At 34.6% G+C, this 17,949-nt stretch overlaps 2 protein-coding genes across 2 annotated transcripts; one reads left to right on the forward strand and one right to left on the reverse strand.

Annotated features, from left to right (window-relative positions):
- The first annotated feature begins 480 nt into the window (after positions 1-480).
- LOC128955382 (uncharacterized) lies at positions 481-2,122 on the forward strand. Its single transcript, XM_054301049.1, has 4 exons — positions 481-576; positions 655-1,478; positions 1,541-1,817; positions 1,892-2,122. The coding sequence occupies exons 1-4, from the start codon at positions 530-532 to the stop codon at positions 2,106-2,108; spliced, it is 1,365 nt and encodes a 454-aa protein (XP_054157024.1). The 5' UTR covers positions 481-529; the 3' UTR covers positions 2,109-2,122.
- Positions 2,123-2,814: 692 nt separating this feature from the next.
- Positions 2,815-16,485, reverse strand: LOC128955145 (fatty acid synthase-like). The gene is made up of 18 exons (XM_054300786.1): positions 16,346-16,485; positions 15,544-15,696; positions 15,194-15,466; positions 14,760-15,121; positions 14,011-14,287; positions 13,387-13,653; positions 12,695-13,303; positions 12,018-12,567; positions 11,424-11,782; positions 9,723-10,468; positions 8,568-9,334; positions 7,374-8,130; positions 7,238-7,325; positions 6,653-6,931; positions 5,858-6,478; positions 4,910-5,796; positions 3,391-4,530; positions 2,815-2,891 (listed from the first exon to the last, which is right to left on the reverse strand). Exons 1-18 carry the CDS (start codon positions 16,476-16,478, stop codon positions 2,823-2,825), a joined length of 8,337 nt encoding a protein of 2,778 aa, XP_054156761.1. The 5' UTR covers positions 16,479-16,485; the 3' UTR covers positions 2,815-2,822.
- Positions 16,486-17,949: the final 1,464 nt, after the last annotated feature.

Raw genomic sequence — 17,949 nt, forward strand, 5'->3', positions numbered from 1 at the left:
TAATTTATAAATTTATTGATAATATAATTTAGTTTTTGAAATTAGCAATATATAGTTTTGTTTTTAATTATTTAAAAAATTTATTTAATTTTATATCAACTTAAATATACTGTATTATTATAAAATTTAAAAAATAAATATCTTTTTTACAATTTATTTATATTTATGATTCTATACATGTGTTATATTAATAAATATATCAATAAAACCTTATTTATTATAAATATAAATTTATTAGCAATAATATACAAATAAAATAATGATTGTATTATAAATTGTTAAAAATTAGTATAATTTTTTGTATCTATATACTGTATATATAACTATTGTCTATATTTTGGCAAACAATTAATACGCGAGCAAACAGTAAATTGAAAATCCTATATATTTTTTGTTTGTTTGTAAAACCGTTAGATTACTGATAATTATTATTTTTTATTATATATATACAGTATATACAGACAGACAGCACCTGTAGTTTAATTAATTGTATTATTATTACATATCATCTAAAAAACAAAAACACATAATGTTTTCATCAAATAAATCACTGTTTAGTTTATCGCAAAATAAACGGTTAGTTAGTTATCTAATAATTTTTTTACAAAAAATAAACATTACATAAAAATTATTTTAAAAATCTCTATACAATAGACTGTTAGGTTTGTTACTTCCATCGGCACTATTGTTGGGGACAGTTAGCCGCCGGCACAACCATTTCAGTCATCGATGGCAACCATTGATAGACAGGCCGTTGAGACGACAATATTGTCAGCAACGATGTCCGTTACGATCGGTACACATGTTTGACGAAATTGACGACAACACCACCAAAAACAAGGATATCATGGATCTGGTATTCATCAAAAACAAGTGCTTAAAATCAGTGATCATACCGTACAGTGTGTCGTTAGCCGATAGCCGTAAGACACTGTCAAACGGTACGGGTATTGTAGTGGACATTAGCAGTCATCTATGTATAACCAATGCTCATGTGGTTAAAGGTTGTACACTGAGTCTGGTCTGGATTAACATCCAAGGAAATCAAGTGTTTGAAGTGTACGGCGATTGTATCTATGTTGAACAGCATCTGGATCTGGCACTCGTACGGCTCCGGGATATACAGGAATCAAGGAGTAATCTAGAAAAATTGTATGTCTATCACGATTGGGAACCCCAGCTGGGCCAACCGGTAGCCAGTTTCGGTAACGGCAATACATTGAATATGATCGGCGATGGTATAGTGGTCAGACATATGGTCTATCCGAATGATATTGACGGCGATTCATATACGGTTAGTCTGACCTATGTTAGTACAGCCGATAGTACACCGACTAGTTTTCATACGGCTAGTAGTAGTCACGGGTTTTCCGGCGGTCCCGTTATCGATACCGAGGGTGATGTTGTGGGTATACTGTGGGGATCGACCGGCAAGGATGAGGGACCCTATTGTTTCATTTATAATAAGCGCGTGTATGGTATGTATCGCTAGATAGTAGTAATAATAGGTATAACTAATTTGATTTATTGTTTATTAAAGAGTTTATCAAAAGATCTAAAACCTATATACAAACAAAGTTGCCGTCAGTACTGAGGGACAGACACCTGAAATGGTCGCCACTGTTGAAAGGTGGTGGCGGCGGCTACGGTGGCCGATCGGGTGGACGAAAGTTAGGGCTGATCTATGCTGAAGACGATATCGGTATGACAACGATTCTCGGGTTTCTACCCGAAAGCGATGTCTATTATGGCGGTAATTCAATTATTTGTCGCCTATTGCCGGGTATTCAGTGTATAAAACCGGACATCAATCTAGAGTATAGACTAATATTTTAACCCAAAAAAAAAATAATTAAAAATAAAAATAATTTTGTTGTTTGTTTTGTTTTAGGGAACTAATTGATGAAACAATAGTAGCCATTAATGGCCAACAGTTTGATGAAATACGACAGTTGATCGATGCGGTCGACAATATCGGCACCGATGATGGAGAGTCGGACAGTAGTAGTCGTAAAAAGATGACATTAACCGTAAGCGGTGTACACAACGCTATGGACATTGAAATGACGGCCAATCTTACCATCGATGATATGCCGATTGAATTTTAAAAAGAAAGAAAGAGAGAGAAAAAAATTTATTAATTAAAAATTTTTATTATATATACAGTATATTACAGTTTAACAATATATTTATATATATATAGTAATTAATAAATTGTTTATACATTTTTGTTTTATATGGTTATACAGTAATTTAATATACAATATACATAAATATATATTTCTAGTATATTTCCAATGTTTTTAGTATTAGTATACAAATAAATTTTTTTAAAAAAAAAGTTTGGATTTTTATTTTTTTAGTCATACATACAGTAACTAGTTTTTAGTTTTATTTTTTTTTATTTTGGTAGTAATTATTGTTGAAAAACTTTATCCAAAAAAATAAATAGTCAAATATTATATTATATTCAAGTATATAAAAAAATAAAAGTAAGTAAATAAGTAAATAAAATATACATTTATCATATGTATTAATATATATTAATTAACAAAAATTTTATTAAACAAAAATATTTTTTTGAAAAAATAAAATCATTAATTTCGACAATATATTTATTTAATGTTTTTTTATTAGTGAAAATTTTATTTTTTAAACATCAATTTTTTAAAAATCTAACTAATATATTTTTTTTCATTTAAATAATTATTTTAATTAATAGTCTAAATAATATTAATATATTTAATTAATTAATTAATAACTAGATTTAATAGAAGTATTTTCTAATAATAATAATAATAATAATAATCCAGGTAAATATTTTAATCAGACAAAAATTTGTTGACTTTATCAATCATCACTTGATTGATCCATTTGAAAAACTTGACCGGCTATTTGATTAAATAAAATAAAATAATATTAAAGCTAACACACACACACACACATACACCACACACACACACATACACACACACATAGAAACACACACATACACACACACACACAAACACACAAACAAACACACACACACATACACACACTCAAACACACATACAAACACACACACACACACTCAAACACACATACAAACACACATACAAACACACATACAAGCACACATACAAACACACACACATGCACACACACTCAAACACACATACAAACACACATACAAACACACATACAAACACACATACAAACACACATACAAACACACATACAAACACACATACAAACACACATACAAACACACATACAAACACACATACAAACACACATACAAACACACATACAAACACACATACAAACACACATACAAACACACATACAAACACACATACAAACACACATACAAACACTTATACATACACACAAACATTGATAACCTACCAAATTCATTGATAAATAATATTTATCCATATAATCAATATAATTGACAATTATCTCATCCTGGATGACTGGCCGCAAACACAATAGTTTGCCATCCGTTTCCAATTGTACCGTACGTTTCAAACGCATCAGATCCCTCGGTTCCTGACTTCGGACAAACTGTAGCCACAGTTTCAGTCGTTTGTAGGCATTGGCGATCATCTGTTCCATGTCTTGACTGACAAAACTTTTGCCGACAAACTTACGAATTTCGGCCGACAAACGACCGATTTTACAATCGATTGTCTGTTGTTGTTCGCCGCCAATGATTACCGACGTCTTGTAAATCTTTTGTTTGATAATGTCTGGTATATCGAAACACATCCACAAAAATATTACGTACAAGAGATCGTTGTCGTTGTCCATCTTGAGATTGGCCATAAAATGTGTGATCACATCGACATAGACCAGCCGATCGTTAAACTGATCGATGATCGCCTGGCGGTGGTGGTGGTGGTGGTCGTCATCGTTGTCGTACAGATCAGCAGCCAATAGATTGCCATCAAAATTCAAGATCAGATCGTAGTGATGGCGGTCACCGTCGGGCGACAACTCGTTCAATGTTTTCATAAAATAATCGTTTAGTTCGTCCAACGATCGGAACTGATTCAACTCAGTCGTCCAGTTCAGGCCATAGACTGGCCGATCGATGGCGTCGATCATTTCGGCGAAAGCGGTAAAATTACATTCCAGTCCCGGCACTATATAGACTGGTCGACCAGTTCGACTGTTGTTCAATTTGGTCAACCGATCCGTACCGATCATGAACTGTACGGACCGTAATCTTTGTCGGGAATTAGTCAATTCGGTCAGATAGTTGGCCAGATGTTCGGTGTCGCCTACTTCCAGATTCAGCAGATGCTTAACGGTTATCCATTTGAGATCCTGCATAGTTAACCGTAAACCAAACTCCCGTTTCAGGCTATCAATCATTTCGATGGCCAGTAGCGACTCGATGCCTATCTGTCCCATTGTTGTGTGTATATCAGTATATTTTGGATCAATGCCCAGTGCCCGCCAAATGTATTTTATTACCGATGACTTGTTGGATGATTTGTTGCCCAGTTGTTGTTCCCTGATGTTTGACAATGGTGTGCGCACCTGTATGTTTAGGTAAATATACACACCATGTTTTAATAATACCAATAAAAAATAACATAGGAATAGGAATAGGAATAGGAATAGGAATAGGAATAGGAATAGGAATAGGAATAGGAATAGGAATAGGAATAGGAATAGGAATAGGAATAGGAATAGGAATAGGAATAGGAATAGGAATAGGAATAGGAATAGGAATAGGAATAGGAATAGGAATAGGAATAGGAATAGGAATAGGAATAGGAATAGGAATAGGAATAGGAATAGGAATAGGAATAGGAATAGGAATAGGAATAGGAATAGGAATAGGAATAGGAATAGTAGTAAAAGTAGGAGCAGTAGTATTGTAAATACATATACCGGTATATATTATTACACATACATAGGACGTAACTATAGGCTGTTTGCATTGTAACAGCCGGTCCAACGTATTGAGACACTGATGAATACGTTGTCGGCTAACTGTGCCGATGATGGACGACGACAACGATGACAACTGGCCTCTGTCCAATAATTCGGCCGCATAGCCAACGTCGCCGACAAAACCCCATTGGATGGCCAGTGCGTGTTCGCCGCGGCGGCGGCGCTGTTCGCACAGGCGCTCGCACATGGAGTTGCCGTACGAATAGTTGGTCTGTCCGGGATTACCCTTACCGCAGGCCAGTGATGAAAACAGTACAAAATAGTCTAAACGATAGGCTAGGGTTTCCCGAGTCAACCGATCCAAATGATCAAATTGTTTATATTTACAGTCGACTGATTCGGTAAACTGTTGTTTCGACATTTCCGTAAACAGACAATCGTTGACCACTAGCGACAAATGAAACAAACCGCCCAATGGTCCCAGTGTTAGGGCGTCGGCCAACAGTTGACGGGCCCCGTCCTCTGTATTGCAATCGTGTGTAACAATCAATAGCCGTAGGTTCGGCAGCCGAACCCCCCGACCAGTCGTCGTCTCCGATTCCTGACCGCCGCCGCCGCCAATCGATTCCAATCGTTTGACTATTGCTTTCTGATAGTCTGATCGCAGTCCGTATCGTGTGGTCAACACAAATCGTTTGGCGCCCAACCCGGCCATCCATTGGACTAACTCGAGACCGAAACCGCCTAAACCGCCGGTTATTATGTAGACTTTATTTGAATTGAATTTTGTTACACACTTTACTAACATATTATTATTATTATTATTATTATTTAGGCTCATGTCCTGTAATTTATCATCCAGTTCCTCATCGCGCATTTTGATTACAAATTTGCCAATTAGATCACCTAGATAATTTTTTCAAATAAATTAAATTTACTTAATTAATTAAAAAAAATCTATACATACCTTTCATACAGTCCCTGAGCGCTACATCGACCGACTCTTTAGTATAGATTATTGTATTCAATGGTCTGATACTACAATCGTTGTCTGAAATGTTTTGGTTCAACCATTCAAAGTAATTGGCGAAAAATCGGGAGCCGTTTTGTTGTTTGGCCACCGCTGCCGCCTCAGCCGCCGCCACCCGATAGACATTAAGATTAACATAGCGTACGTTTCGCATAAAGTGGACAGCGGCGGCCGCGGCTGCCGGTATCGACCGATGTCCACCACTACGACGACCACTTGCCTGGCTTTGGCTACAGTCAAGAAAGTGACCGCAATCGGCCAGACAGTCGTACGTCTGGTGAACACCCGATTCATCAGTCAGTGTATTGAATACAATTTGAACGCCACGACCACTGGTCTGCCGACGGATATACTGATAAAATTGTTTGCCATTCTTGTTGTTGTTGTTGGTGTTGATGTCCAATACACGCGACTCCGGTATCTTTAGTTCAGTCATCAGATATTGTTTTTGTTTTGCCGTTTCGTGTGTAACGTATATATCGGCGCCGTAATGTTTGGCCACATTTATAATGGCCAAACCAAACTCGCTGGTCGGCGAGTGTACTAAAATACTAGATCCTGAGTGAGTGAGTGAGTGAGTGAGTGAGTGAGTGAGTGAGTGAGTGAGTGAGTGAGTGAGTGAGTGAGTGAGTGAGTGAGTGAGTGAGTGAATGAGTGAGTGAGTGAGTGAGTGAGTGAGTGAGTGTGTGTGAGTAATAACCGGCCGGAAATAATAATAGCCGAATTTTGTACCTTGTTTAATGTTAGCCTGATCAACCAGACCATACCAGGCCACACAATAGCCGGCCAGTGCTGTTATCGCCTCCAACATTGACCACTTATCGGGTACCGGAGCCATATGATCGGATCGGATGTCGACTCTGGTGGCGATTGCATGCAACGTATGATCGAAACCCATTACACGCTGGCCGTCGCCCAATCGGCGGCCGACAAACTCGTAGCCAATACTAGGACCGTCGTCCGCGTGGATGCCGGCGGCCGTCGTCGGCGTCGCCGCACAACAACTTACGGCTAATAATTATATATAGAATTAATAAAACAATTAAAAAAAACATTTAATTATTTAACTATTAATTATTTAACTATTAATTATTTAACTATTAATTATTTAACTATTAATTATTTAACTATTAATTATTTAACTATTAATTATTTAACTATTAATTATTTAACTATTAATTATTTAACTATTAATTATTTAACTATTAATTATTTAACTATTAATTATTTAACTATTAATTATTTAACTATTAATTATTTAACTATTAATTTTTAACTTTTAACTTTTTATATACTGTATAAAAAATAAATACATACCTGAGCTAATAAAAGCATCATGGCCAATCAAACCGGCATAATAGACATAACACTGTTGACTATCAATTTGACTATCATTTGAAGTATTATTAATTTCAATGTTATTACTATTATTATTATTATTATTAAACTGATTATTATATGTAATATTATTATTAATTAATTTAATCCATTGATGATTATATGGTTGTTCACTACTATTGTTGTACGACTTGTCTACTTTAAGATAGTAATCATTGGACCAAACGGTATCGAAACCACTGTCCAGTCCGATGTGTCTGTAGGTACCGATTATGCCATCTTTGATGACATTCATTACCAGATCAGTGGACAGTATTCGGTCGTAGGGTTCGCGGTTAAAGTCGATGATAGTATGTTTGCCATTATTATTGTTATCATCAACAACAACACCATCACCACCGGTAGGACAGTTGTATTGGCAAATATAACGCAAAGATGACACATCTATACAGCCGGCAGCGGCATCCGACTCATGGCGTAGACTATTGAAAAAACCGACTGCACCGCCGTTAATGACCGGGTTGTCCGTGTCGTTGGCTATTAGCCACAGTTTGTCGTCGCCATCACCACTACTAGCGGTGGCCAATGTTTGTTGGACGCGATCAAACATGTCGTCATAGCCGCCACCGCCCGACATAATGATTACCCGATTCGGGTCAGGTATGTCCGGTAGTCGAGTGGAGTCGAGTTTGCGAAACAATAGGGCCGTAGTTACTATTGTATCGTATTTACGGGCCACTTGTTTGAGACCGAATTTGGCGGCGGCTATCATACAAAACTGGTCGATACGTCCAGTAAGATGATTGTCCGTCAAATTGGTTTTAGTAGTGGTCAACGATAGCAGTGACCGCTCGGGTTCTGCTAAATTATTTCTGTAAAAAAATTATATACTGTATTAAAAAAAATTTAATTATTAAATATATATGATATCTATATGTATATGAATTTATGATATTTATACATATATTATACAAAAATAATTTTAAACTATATTATTATTATTTATATAATATATATAGATATGTATATAATTTATGTAATAATAATAATAATAATAATAATAATAATAATAATATTAATATCGGTAATTAAAAATATTTATAAAAATATACAGTACTTAAAAAAATGTAGTGATATAATAATAATAATTATTATTATTATTTTTAAATATTTATATAATAAACTTTTTTTGTAAAATTATTTATATACTAAATAAATATTAAAAATTAAATTATAAGTAATAAGTTGCTATATATATAAGTAAATTTTATTATCTAAAAAAATTATAATTAATTAATTAATTAAATACCTGAATATAGCCAACAAAAATCCGCGATCATTGATAATATCTGTTAGATTTCTAAGAAAATCCATGACATCCAGTTCCCATAGCTCGGGGCTATCCCTGAAAACTACCAGATCGTTGTGTTGGTGTTGTTGTTTTGACCATTCAGACCATTGAGACCATTGAATCAAATTTTCTTGGCCACCAATCAGTTGGACAATAGTCGGCTCATGGACTACACTACTACCGGTTTTGGTGGTCACCAATTTGTAGTCTACTTGTACGGGATAGTGTAGTCGCGAATAGGCTAACGTTTCGTACACTAATCGGGTCACTGGCGGCGAATTGGTCAAATTAATTTCGGTTACTTTTATCTGCGGTAATTGTTTCTTATGGCCGGTGGCCAATGATGGTGGATGCGGTTGAGTTAGATTTTCGGCTACAATGTCGACCAGTGTCCGAATAAGTCGCTGATTATCGGCTACACTTGTATTGATCAGATCCCGACTCAGATCGCAACCACCCGTTTCCAGTAAATTCTGGACAAATGTGTCCAACATTTTCGGCTGTCTATTGTCTATTAGTGTCGACATTTGATCCAATACTGTAAACATTATCCGATTGGTGTCCAATAGTTTATTACCGCCGCCGCCGCCGGTACCGACACTACATAGTTGTTGTTGTTGTCTATAGTCATCGATGGCCTGTCGACTGTATTGTTTGTAGTTATAGTCGCACAACATTTTAGTTAAGCCATTGATTTTGATTTTTGTGGCCAAATATTTGCATATCTTTATTATGAGAATTAAAACAAAAAAACAAAATTATTTAAATTTATAATATTTATTATTTTATTTTATTTTAATACAAAGTTGAGTAGAGATATAAAAAATAATTAATAATTTAAATATTAATATTTTATAATTTAATTTATTAATAATTTAATATTTTAAAATTATTTTTTTATAATTACATTTATAATTAATATATTCTATGATTACTAATATATATTATGAATATATTTAAAAATAAATAAAATTATTATATAAATCATCTAAATTATATATTTAATTATAAATTATATATAAATAATTAAAACAATAGTTTAATATCAATATATATATTAAATGAAATTTTTATAATTATATATTTTATTATAATTAATATTATAACAAATACCTCAATATAATTGGCAATCTCTAGACGCTGATCGGCACCGATAGCTGAACTATCATCGTTGGCCACAAACTCGTACGAATCGAGCACCAGATCCTCGGTCTCCGTAGGTCTACGGCTAATGGTCTCAAGTGTCCAGTTTTCAACACAGATACCGTCGGCCACAATCAATTTGGCCGCCAAATCGGTCCGGAAGGGCATCCGAGCCGTATACATATGATACCGGCGCTGTATATTAGGCGGTATCAATGCGGTAGTGGTTGCGGTGGCGCCGATGGTGCCGCTGCTTGTGTCCAACACATAGCGGCCACGTTTGACGGCCGCATACACTCTGGACATATTCATTTTGATCGACCGAATTTCTACGGGTACCCGTATTAGTAGTCGACGATGCCCGGGCACGGGTTCCACCAATACCGACTGTAGTAGACTATCCAAATAGGTTATCATATTGCCTGACCAGTCCAACTGACCCCGAAATTGTCGAAAGTTTCGGGTTCGCAGCCGCCGAAGTCGTTGAAAATTGTCGCCAAAATCATAGCCACAACACTTGTAGTCCTTGTAGATGTCCGACTGTGTCATTACTACTACCTCCTCATCCTCCTCCTCCTCATTGTCGTCATCATCGGGAGACCCGATGTCCTCATTTGTTGGCATAAATGAGTCCATATAGTAGTCGTCGTTGTCGTCGGGCGACCGGATCTGACCGCAACATACTTCATCGCCATCGTAAGTGATACTGAAATCGCCTGAAAAAAATATAATTACAAATAATTTTGAAAAAAATATTAATAATAATAATAATACTATTAATAAATTAATTTAAAAAATAAGACTAATTAGTCGACATATGAATAACATATAAATATTTGATGAATATTATTATTATTGTGAAAAAATACCAAAATAATTAATTTACTAAATACTTAATAAATAATATTAATTATTATTATAATATTATTATGCAAACACCTTATGTTAATATAAATATACAGACACACACACATACATACACATACACATACACATACACATACACATACACATACACATACACATACACATACACATACACATACACATACACATACACATACACATACACATACACATACACATACACATACACATACACATACACATACACATACACATACACATACACATACACATACACATACACATACACATACACATACACATACACATACACATACACATACACATACACATACACATACACATACACATGTAACGGAAAGTTAGATTAACTACAAGTTTAGGCTATTTTTTAATGTTATAATTGTTTGTCAAAGTTTAAATACTTTTTATTTATATTACAGTAATGTATTCAATATGTTTTCAATAATAATTGTATATAAGTTTTTTTTGTGGGTATATTTCCTAATAGTTTTGAGTCTAGTCTTATAGTATTAGTCTATTCACGGACGACATAAGTGTAAGTTTCTATTATTTTTTTATATGTTTTAATTTATTGATTAAAAACTGTTGTATTATAAAGTACTGTATGTTTAGTGTATTGTACCGCTTATTGTGCGACTGTTTGGTTACCGGTCGGCCAAACATCGGTGTTTCCCCAGCCCAGCCCTAATGTATGTGTTACCCCTAATATAAGGTATACACCTATCCTGATGACCAATGGGGTAACCTCAGGAGGTAATCATCACACACACACACACTTACCGGTAGAGTCGAGGTAACGGCATTTCAAATTGATTTGTTTGTCTTCAACTAAGTTAACCATTTTTTTGAATATAACATTCCTGAAGTGCACGGGTACCTGTTCCCATGTACGACCCAGGCTGGCGGCAAACTGACGCCAGGCTATCGATAGGAAACCGGTAGCCGGAAATATACACCGACCGTCCAGACAATGATCGCGAAGATAGGACATATCGTTCAATAGTATCGGAAAGTTTAGATCGGATGCTGTATATCGGTTAAAGTACTGGGGATATGTACGGTCCAAATAGTCGGCACTGTGATCCCAGCGCATCAGCGAACCTATTGACTGTGTGCCTCTGGCTACTGGCCACACGACCCTATAATAATAATAACAATAGCAAAAAAACTATAGACTAGAAAGCTAGTGGATATGTATGTGTTTGTATGTATGTGTTTGTATGTATGTGTTTGTATGTATGTGTTTGTATGTATGTGTTTGTATGTATGTGTTTGTATGTATGTGTTTGTATGTATGTGTTTGTATGTGTGTGTGTGTATAGGTTTAGGTGTGGATAGTTATGTGGTTATAGATTCTTGATTCGACATACATACTTGGGATACAGGTTCTCAATGGACGGATTAAGACCCAACTCGTAGAGAGTGCCGATAGACGACAAAAACAAGTCCAGATTGTCGGCGTCGTTGTAGTTCTCGTTCATCAGAGATACTACCGATACGGTCGGACCCATCGACTGATGGATTATATTAGCAAACAACGAGTGCGGCGACAATTCAATGAAGATGGCATCCGCCGGTAGCTTCTGGATGCGGTCATAGAAATAGACTGGACTACACAAATTGTGCGCATAATACTCGGGCGATGCCGTACGGTAATGTTGTTGTTGTTGGTGATTGTGATGTTGGCCGATAGTGGTCACCGTCATGTCGGACAACTCTTTGTCCGAAAACGATGTCGACAACCATTTGTTTGATCGCATACGTGACGGCCTATGCATATACTTCTTGATCTCCGAGTCCATCGGTGTTCCGGCGGTAACCATATAAGAGCTATGATAGGGTATCTCCGAACTGTCCAATTGGCGAACAAATATCCCATCTTTTTCTAGTTTCCGTATGACTTCAATCATCTGATCGTACAATCCTTTAGACCACAAAAATAATAGAGTATAAGACTATCACTCACTCACTGACACACTCACTCACTCACTCACTCATTCACACACACACACACACACACACACACACACCGACCAATTATCATAACATACCTGAAATGACTACCGTTTCGGGTCCGTTGTTGCAGATAATTTCGACGCCCGGACCGACACACTTGTCTTCGGCATCTGCTTTGGACAGTCCGACGACAGCCATCAGACCGCGCGGTATTTGTCTATCGTTTTCGGTAATCACACCGCGCATGTAGGCTATAATCATGGCTTCGCGAGCGGTCAGACAACCGTCCGCATAGCCGGCCGCTATTTCGCCAAACGAGTGCCCGATTATGCCGTCCGGTTTGATGTCCAGCGACTCGAGCGTAGCGCACATTGCAATCTGTAGGGCAACTGTTGCGCAAAACTTTTTCAACATTGTGTCCAACACTGGTTGGTCGGGACCGGCGTCGGACAACAGCAACGATTTGACATCAAAATGGCCAAAATCAGCACTGGTGGCCAATGCCCGGTGACACTCGTCGATGGCTGCGGCAAATACCGGTATGGCCATCCACGATCGGGCCATTGCCGGATATTGGCCGCCCAGTCCCGAAAACAAGAACCAAACGGGTCGTACAGATTTACCGTTATATTGTCGGACGTGTCGGCGGTAATCGTATTGGCAATCGTCGGGTTTGTTACCGATGTGTTTGATAATTACCGATCCTATTGAATGAGTCGATTGGGGGGCGAAGGATATGTTTGTCCCGATTATTACAATTATTATTATTATTATCATTCAATAATACCTCTGTATTTAAAGCCATCGCTGTTAACGTCGGGCACGTGTTTGACAGTATCGGCAAACAGTGCCAGAAAGTCGCGCGTGATTTTCTGGGGATTTTCTTCGATAAAGTCCATCAAATAAGTAATGGCTTCCAATGTACGGCCGCAACATTGGACTAGTCTGGGTATGGGCTGACATATACGGTTGTCTACCAGTGTCTTGTTGTTGGCTTCGACCAGTGCTATAGCATTAACACCGGCCAAACCAAAATTACTGGTACAGGCTATGGCTATTTTAGAATATTTATAATATATATATACAGTATTTAAAATTATATTACACATTATAAAGAATATTTGATTTATTAATTATAAATAATTTATTTTAAATAATTTTATAAAAATATTGGATTAACTTATAACTATATAATTTTATCATATTTTTTTTATCTCAATTAAATTGATTACTCTATTAAAAAAAATTTTAATACTATATAATAGATTATAGTATATTAATTATTATCATATATAGGTATATTGTATAATAAATTATATATCATATAATAATAATAGTTAAATATAATATAATATAAAAAATTATATTTAAAAAATAATAATAATAAGTTAATCAAAAAACAAAATAATACCTGGTTCAAATTTTACATTATCGATAACAGGTTTAATTAGTCCGGTACTAATTAGATTGTCAATAGATTTACGTAATGTTTCGATAATCAAATTACCCGGTATACATTCCCGTTCAAACGACAACAATATCTTAATCAGTGACACAATACCGGAGGCGCCCTCGCAGTGGCCGATAGTGTTTTTTATGGTACCGACCATTAGTTGATTATCGTCCGTACGCTTCGGTAGACCGCAAAATGCTGTATATATTGATTTAAGTTCTTCCAGATCTCCGGCCTATTATATTATATATATAAAATAATTATAAATTTATAGAGGAATTTATAGGGAAATTTTATGGGAATTTATATTAGGGAATTTATATGGGGAATTTATAATGGAGTTTATAGGGGAATTTATATGGGGAATTTATAAAGAAATTTATAATGGAATTTATAGGGGAATTTATAGGGGAATTTATAGGGTAATTTATAGGGGAATTTATAGGGGAATTTATAGGGGAATTTATAGGGGAATTTATAGGGGAATTTATATTAGGAAAATTTATATGGGAATTTAAAGGGGAATTTGTTGGAAAATTTATTAAATTTTAGTAAACTAGTGGTTTAAAAATTCAATAGAAAATAGTTCAAAAATTAGAAACCAGTTGCAAACCCTGATTTAAACAGTAATATATTATATACAGTATTACTGTAGTTTCAACCCACACACACACACACCCATACCCGACACACAAACACACACATACCTGAGTGCCAGTTGCGTGCGCCTCCATATAGTTGACACGGAGTGGATCAATATTTTTTCGGCGATACGCCTGAATCATTAGGGCCTCCTGGGCCTCACCGGATGGACAATACATACCGTAAGTTTTGCGGCCGTCGCTGCTAACGGCCGCACTGAGTACTGTAGCGTAAACACGTTTGGCCAGCGATCGTCTGGTCAACAATACGCTGGCAACGGTTTCGCCGCGGACATAGCCGTCGGCATTTTCGTCCCAAACTTTCGGCCAGCCGTCCTCTGGCGATATTTCCAGTCCGACAAACAAATTATTATAGTAGGGTTGGGTTACTATGTTTGAGCCGCCGACTATAGCATAGTCACAGTTGCCTAAAGTACACGAAAAAATACAGGTACAGTTGTCTAGCAGCGCACACCCATAGTATAGCACCGATAGTATACCTAATTCAAGATCATTGACCGCATTGGCCAGTGCAACCAGACTGGCCGAACAGGCCGTATCGATAATCATCGACGGTCCCTTAAAATCAAATACAAACGATATACGATTGGCATAGCCTGATCGACTGCAACCGTTGACCAGTGCAAATTGTTCGGTAATATTTTTAGGTATATCCGGCTGCAGTTCATCAGGTATGCCCATTGTTGTACCGAAATCGGTGGTACCGATATAGACACCGGTATTTGTGCCGCGCATATACTGCGGACACAATCCTATGAAAACAAATTTAATTAATCAACTTAATTAATGCTAATACTACCGGTCCCCTGGGGTGGGGGTGTGTACATACCGGCGTCAATCATTGCCTCGTAGGTGGTCTCGAGAAATATTTTGGCCGGACTGTCGGTAGTGTCCGCATAGAAGTCGATAAACCCGAAAAAATATGCGTCCAATTTGTTGGTGTGCTTGAGTTTGCCGAACCGGTTTACCAAACCGTAAACGTCTAGTTGTTGTGTGTGTGTAATATAAATATTTATTTTTTATAAATTAATTGTTATATAATAAAAACTATATATATATATATATAGAAATAAATTGGTATAATATATAAATTTCCGTCCCTCTCCTCAAACATACACACAAACATACAAACATAAACACGTACACACACACACACACACACACACACACACACACATACACACACATACATACACACACATACACACACATATATACACACACATATATACACACATAAACACACACATAAACATACACATAAACACACACATAAACACACACATAAACACACACATAAACACACACATAAACACACACATAAACACACACATAAACACACACATAAACACACACATAAACACACACATAAACACACACATAAACACACACATAAACACACACATAAACACACACATAACAACACACACATAAACACACACATAAACACACACATAAACACACACATAAACACACACATAAACACACACATAAACACACACATAAACACACACATAAACACACACATAAACACACACATAAACACACACATAAACAAACACATATACCGTATATATATATATACATTCACACACATATATACACACACACACACACACAAACATACATACCTTTAGGATAGCGCCGGTCGTCTACAGACAACAGTTCCGTATGATTGTACAGATTATCGTAAAACTCATCGGTAGTCTCCGATTCCGGGAAACGGCCGCCAATACCGGCTATTACTATGTCATTGTCGCTCATAATTTTAAATAATTGATTAATCAATAATAATCAATCAATTTTATACAACAACAAAAAAATCAAATAAATTGTTATAAAATCATATAATAATAATAATTAAACTAAAAATATAGTTTAGCTATAAAATTTTCAATACAATAATTTAAAAAAAAACATTTAAAAAAATAACTATATATATAATATATATTAATCTTGTAATAATATTTAACTAAATAAAACTAAACTAAATATACAGTATATATATTAATCAAACTATAAATTAGCAAAAAAAAAATCTACAGATGGTATTTAGTATTTTATATATCTTTTTAAAAAAAAATTTCTAACCAATAATTATTTTTTAAAATATTATAATTTTTATTTATACATGTAATATTAAATTGTTTTTTTAAAAAAAATAAGTTATACCGGTAATAGATTTTATGTTGTTTGAATTACATTAATATACAGTAATACTATATACCTTATATTACAGCATAATATTGTGTACTTAATAAATAAATAATTTTTCCAAAATAAAGTTAATTAAACATAATAGGTATTTAATGTACATGTATTTTATTATAAAATTTATAATTTAAATAAATTATAAAACTAGCATTTGATTTAATATAAATAAAATAAAATTTATTGATATATATATATATATAATTGAAAAATACAACTACAATCAAATATATTACATAATATATTTAAATTGTTTATCAAAAAAATATGGTTAACGACTACAACAACCACAATAGCCGCCAACAACACAACACTGAGGATGACTACCACTGCAACAGTAGATCATTGAACAGGGATTCGAACAAATATAACAGTCATTTGATTTAATACCAGTGCTGTTGTTGTGGACAACCATATGACCTATGGATGGATCGGTAGGTATTAATTAGTTGATTGATTTTACATTAAAATGTCAAATAATTTTGAAGGCAAACCCTGTGTGAAGCCATCGGCTGATAGTTTAGGCGATACTCTCTTCAATGTCTTTGAATACTCCAAATCATTGTCAGATAAAACTATTAGCAAAAAAAAATAAATAAAATAAATATTTAATATTAGTTTATAATTAATAAATATTTAATATTAGTTTATAATTAATAAATATTTAATATTAGTTTATAATTAATAAATATTTAATATTAGTTTATAATTAATAAATATTTAATATTAGTTTATAATTAATAAATATTTAATATGTATAATACAAACCTAAAGCAATTAATACAAACAACAAAACTGATACAACTATTGAACGCATTGTTAATATAAGTAATTTTAAGTTAAATATAATAATTTTATTATTATTTAATTTATTTAGTAATGTTTTCTATTGAAAAAAATTATTAAATTCAATGTCTTTATATACATTAAAGTTTTATTGTTTTGATCTAATTTGATAAATATATTACAAATTGTTTAACTCAACAATAATGTAATAAATATTATTGTTTTCTTAATAATTATG

This window comes from Oppia nitens, unplaced genomic scaffold (assembly GCF_028296485.1).
Source record: "Oppia nitens isolate AA-2021 unplaced genomic scaffold, nextdenovo-longstitch-racon4-pilon3 scaffold2_pilon_pilon_pilon, whole genome shotgun sequence".
Taxonomy (NCBI): domain Eukaryota; kingdom Metazoa; phylum Arthropoda; class Arachnida; order Sarcoptiformes; family Oppiidae; genus Oppia; species Oppia nitens.